This window comes from Grammomys surdaster, unplaced genomic scaffold, assembly GCF_004785775.1.
Source record: "Grammomys surdaster isolate TR1022 unplaced genomic scaffold, NIH_TR_1.0 147, whole genome shotgun sequence".
Lineage (NCBI taxonomy): Eukaryota > Metazoa > Chordata > Mammalia > Rodentia > Muridae > Grammomys > Grammomys surdaster.
In genome coordinates, this window is record NW_021604605.1 from 3,189,415 (window position 1) to 3,193,765 (window position 4,351).

Genomic DNA, 4,351 nt, shown 5'->3' on the forward strand with positions numbered 1-4,351 from the left:
ATTCCCTTTTGTTTAGGAATGGTCAAAGGCTCAAACATCTGGACAGCTAGAAGCTGCACAAACCATGGGAGGTTTGCCCTTCTTTGACTGCTTTTTCACAGGATATAAGTGGTTCATATCATAACTCAACCTCTTGTGGTCATTTGAGGGTATTCTTATCCCTGTAATGGTATTTCAGTGAGACGGTGCCCATGGCTTTGGAAAACACTTTGCTGACCAACATAAATAGTAAGTAATGGTAATGTTCCAGATAATGAAGGTGTGGGGAGAGGTAGTCCATGATTGAATTAGTTGACCCATTTGTCATTTTGTAGTCTCATGCCTCCTTTCCATGCCAAAGGCGTGGAAGGGAGAATGAGATGAAATTCAACTGGACTATTTCATTTTGTCATTGTTTTGTTGTTTGTTGTTGTTACTGTTGTAGACACATGGAGACTCATTCCTTTGGCAAATAATATCAGGTCCCGTTGGCCTCCTAGGCCTTTGCTTTTTTGATCCCTCCTAAATTCCTCTTAGCTCCTGAGTTTTGTTAACCTCTGTCTTGCTTTTCTGTATCTATTTAGCCTTTCCATATTACACATTTTATCTGGAAATAGCACTGCTGTATAGAAAGGGGTTTGACCTGTGACTACAGATAAGGGAAAGGTTGATATACCCATATCAGTTAGTTTTCTTTTATTTTCTCACAGCATGCCAAAAGAGTTAAAAAAAACAACTTGGAATGATTCTCAGTCTTGTCAATGGAGAATTCATCTGCAGGGACTAAATTCATCATTCTTGGTATGACAGGTAACCATCAACTTGCTGTCCTTCTTTTTGGACTCTATTTTATTATTTATTTCATCACTGTGCTGGGGAACCTAGGGCTTGTGGTCCTAATTCAATTCAGCCACCGCCTCCACACACCTATGTATTTTTTTCTCTCAAATCTGTCCTTCCTTGATGTCTGTTTCTCTTCCATCACGACGCCAAAGACTTTAGTCAACTTATTATCTCAGTTACAGGAAGTTTCTTTCTTTGAATGTATGGCTCAAATGGGTTTGTTCATAATCTTCGCTTCTGCTGAATGTAATGTTTTGGCTTCCATGGCCTATGACCGTTACTCTGCCATCTGTCGGCCATTGTTTTACCATATCACCATGTCAAAAGTTCGTTGTCTCCTCTTGGTAGCAGGATGTTACCTTGGTGGGTTACTTAACATGGTTGCTGTAACACCTTCCATCACACAACTGTCATTCTGTCAGCCACGAGTCATCTCACACTTCTTCTGTGATATCCCTCCACTGCTGGCATTGGCTTGTTCTGATCCCTGGGTAACCCAAATCTTGGTAGTTGGCTGTGGAGGATTCACCCTTGTCACCTCAGTTGTGGTAATTCTTGTCTCCTACATGTCTATATTCATAACTATCTTGGGCATTCCATCAGTTTCTGGCAAACAGAAAGCCTTCTCCACATGTGCCTCCCACTTGACTGTAGTTGCTCTGTACTATGGAACAACTATGTACACGTACTTGCAGCCCTCTCGGCATGGATCTCAAGCAGGAAATCAGATGATCTCGATGTTTTATACCATGGTGATCCCTATGTTGAATCCTCTCATCTACAGTTTGAGAAATCGGGAAGTGAAAGCTGCCCTACAGAAAATACTGAGGCACAGTCAATAATCTATTTCATGTCTCAAGAGATAATAAATTTGATGAAGACTTACATTTTGTTCAGTGTTTTCCTGTGCTACATGTGAAAGCTTGTTAAGAATAATTTAATTTCTCTGGTTAAGTGTTTAGAACTGCTTGTGTAGTTTAGTCAAAATATAGTAGGGGAAGATCATATGTGCAATAAAATCTATATTTTCTGAGACAGTTGTTTGATGAGAAATATTTAAGAAGAAAAGATCTAAGTTTAGGACTATAAATATGTCATTTTTACATATTTGTATGTGAACTTGCATAATACTAGTTAGAAGTTAAAGTAATTCTCAGATAACAGCTAGGTTAGAAAACATTTAACCTCACCATGTTTTACAGACTTAACCATAAGTGGCAACTGGACTGTAAATAACACTGTTAATTCCTTCATTGACTTATATTGAGGATTTACGTGGTGCACCATAGGTTGAATTAGATTCAGTCTACATCTGTGCTAAGGATTCAGAAGGCTCCTCAGTGTTCATTATTGAGATTTGTAGGAGTAAATCTTAAAAACTACAAAATAGTGGGGACTCACTAATTAGAATTTCAAGATCCTTTATGAAAGACAATTGGTCATTGCTTATTGAAACATCCAGTTCTGAATTGCGCCAGTGATTGCTGCATGCAAATTTTGATTGGAAATAGACGAAGGTCATTGTTATTATTGAATATTCTTGCAACAACAACAAAAAAACACAAATGGAACGATAACCCCAATTAACTCATTAGTCCATAGTTATTCATCAGAACTTACAATTATGTGACAAAAACATGGTGATTGTTATAGTTTCTAAATACCCAGAGCACTAGGGCTGGTGGTACAGCTCAGTGACAGAGAACTTGCTCAGATGGCATGATGTCCTGTTTCATCTTCACACCATTGCACCATAAGGAAAAAAAATCTAAAGAATATAAAACTTTATTTTTATTTTATAAATGAGAATAAAATTTAGGAAATTGAACAAACTCTAACAACTGGCTGTGGAGAAATAATCTCATTGGTGTAGTGCAACCAATTTAAGCTTATTCCCGACTAGTTTACAAGTAAATGAGACACAGACTATGGTTATCTTGTTTGGCTTTGACAATTACTTGGGGGTAAGCCCTTATCTACTCTTCTAACTGCTGGCCTGGCTACCTTCCCAGTGGTTTACCCCAGATACTTGCTGTTTCTCCATGGTCTATGTCCCCTTTGGTGGCTTCCTCTCTCTCTTTATTTAACCAATAGTTTTAAATCAAGGAAAAAGATTTGCACAACAAAAGCATGTTTGTAAACATGAGAAGCCACTTGACTTTTGTAACTTTGTACATTTAATTTAGCATTACAACACATAGCAATAGACCAGCTCAAGATTCATTCAAAGAAAACCAGAAAATAGTAGTTATCTGGAGCCAGAGATCATGGCACATACCCGAAATCAAGCAGTTGGGAGTTAGAGGCACCAGCATGCTGAGTTTAGTACTAGCCTGGGCTGTATAATGAGAGCACATCTTAAAATCAAAGACAAAATAAACATAGGAAATCCCTATCCTTATATAGTAAACAAGCAGGGAAATCTCTAATTATATCCCTAACATAGGCCCTAGTTACTTAAAATAGGCTAAAATAAATAAATACAGCTAAAATTCATTTACAACTAACATTCTTATGCAGCCCACTTTCTCTACTGTATATTGTCATATTCTGTTGTTCAGTGAAGGCAAAGTTAAAGTCTTGTTTTGTAGAACACCACAATGCAACAAATTCTTTGGGGTTTGTAGATGCTTATCATTGTCCCATAGTAGGGAATCTGAACCTCTTTTCCTTTAATCACCCTTTCTCTCTCTACCACCATCATATCAACCTGATGTCCTCTCTAGATTTCTATTCTTCTCTAGCCTCTGATACAAGTATGTATATACATTGTATCCTATAATAAAAGACCATCTTTATGTACTGTTCTCCAAATTGGAAGCCAAAGGTAACAGGAACCACAAAAAGAACAGAGAATTGTACAATTCAGTATATTCAGCACTGAGACATATTCAAGATTGAAAGCATAACAGTGCAATAGACAATATGATGTCCTCATTACCTGGCTCGCACCATCTTTCTCTAAGCCTTATCTCCAGAAACTCAATGACAGAAAACACTGGATTAATAAAAGCTGTTCTTTTCAGAATATCCTCAAGGGAAAAAGAATATTCTAGAAATCACTCAGCTAGTCAGTGGCAGAAGTAGAATTAGAATTCAGGCTTATTGATTCATAACCCCGAACACTATGTACTACTATGTTATACTGTGCTGTGTTGCTTACTACAGCTGAGAAGAGATGATGAAATGGCCCACATAGGATATTGCTGAAACTGCTAAATTATCACCTGTGTTGTTTTTTTTTTTTTTTTTTTTAGAGTTTGGAAATGCCCACCCCAAAATACACACATTAAAGAACCTCATAGAAGTTACAGATAGCTACGACCTCATCAGTTTTCATCATTTCTCCACAGGAAGTTATGGGCCTCAGGAGATATCAAAGTGCTTTAGTAATTGATATGCCTCATACATAGGACTGGCAGCATAATTTTCAGGTCCAGAGCAAGATGTATCTATGAAGATAAAGCCCTCCAAGGGAAAAAAATCAGGAAACATTTTTACTAAAACTCCTCAAACATAGCATTTTTCT

The 4,351-nt window shown here is 37.4% G+C and overlaps 1 protein-coding gene across 1 annotated transcript; it reads left to right on the plus strand.

The window, feature by feature from the left end:
• Nucleotides 1-740: 740 nt before the first annotated feature.
• Nucleotides 741-1,664, plus strand: LOC114619124 (olfactory receptor 1052-like). Its single transcript, XM_028764980.1, has one exon. The coding sequence runs from the start codon at nt 741-743 to the stop codon at nt 1,662-1,664; it is 924 nt and encodes a 307-aa protein (XP_028620813.1).
• Nucleotides 1,665-4,351: the final 2,687 nt, after the last annotated feature.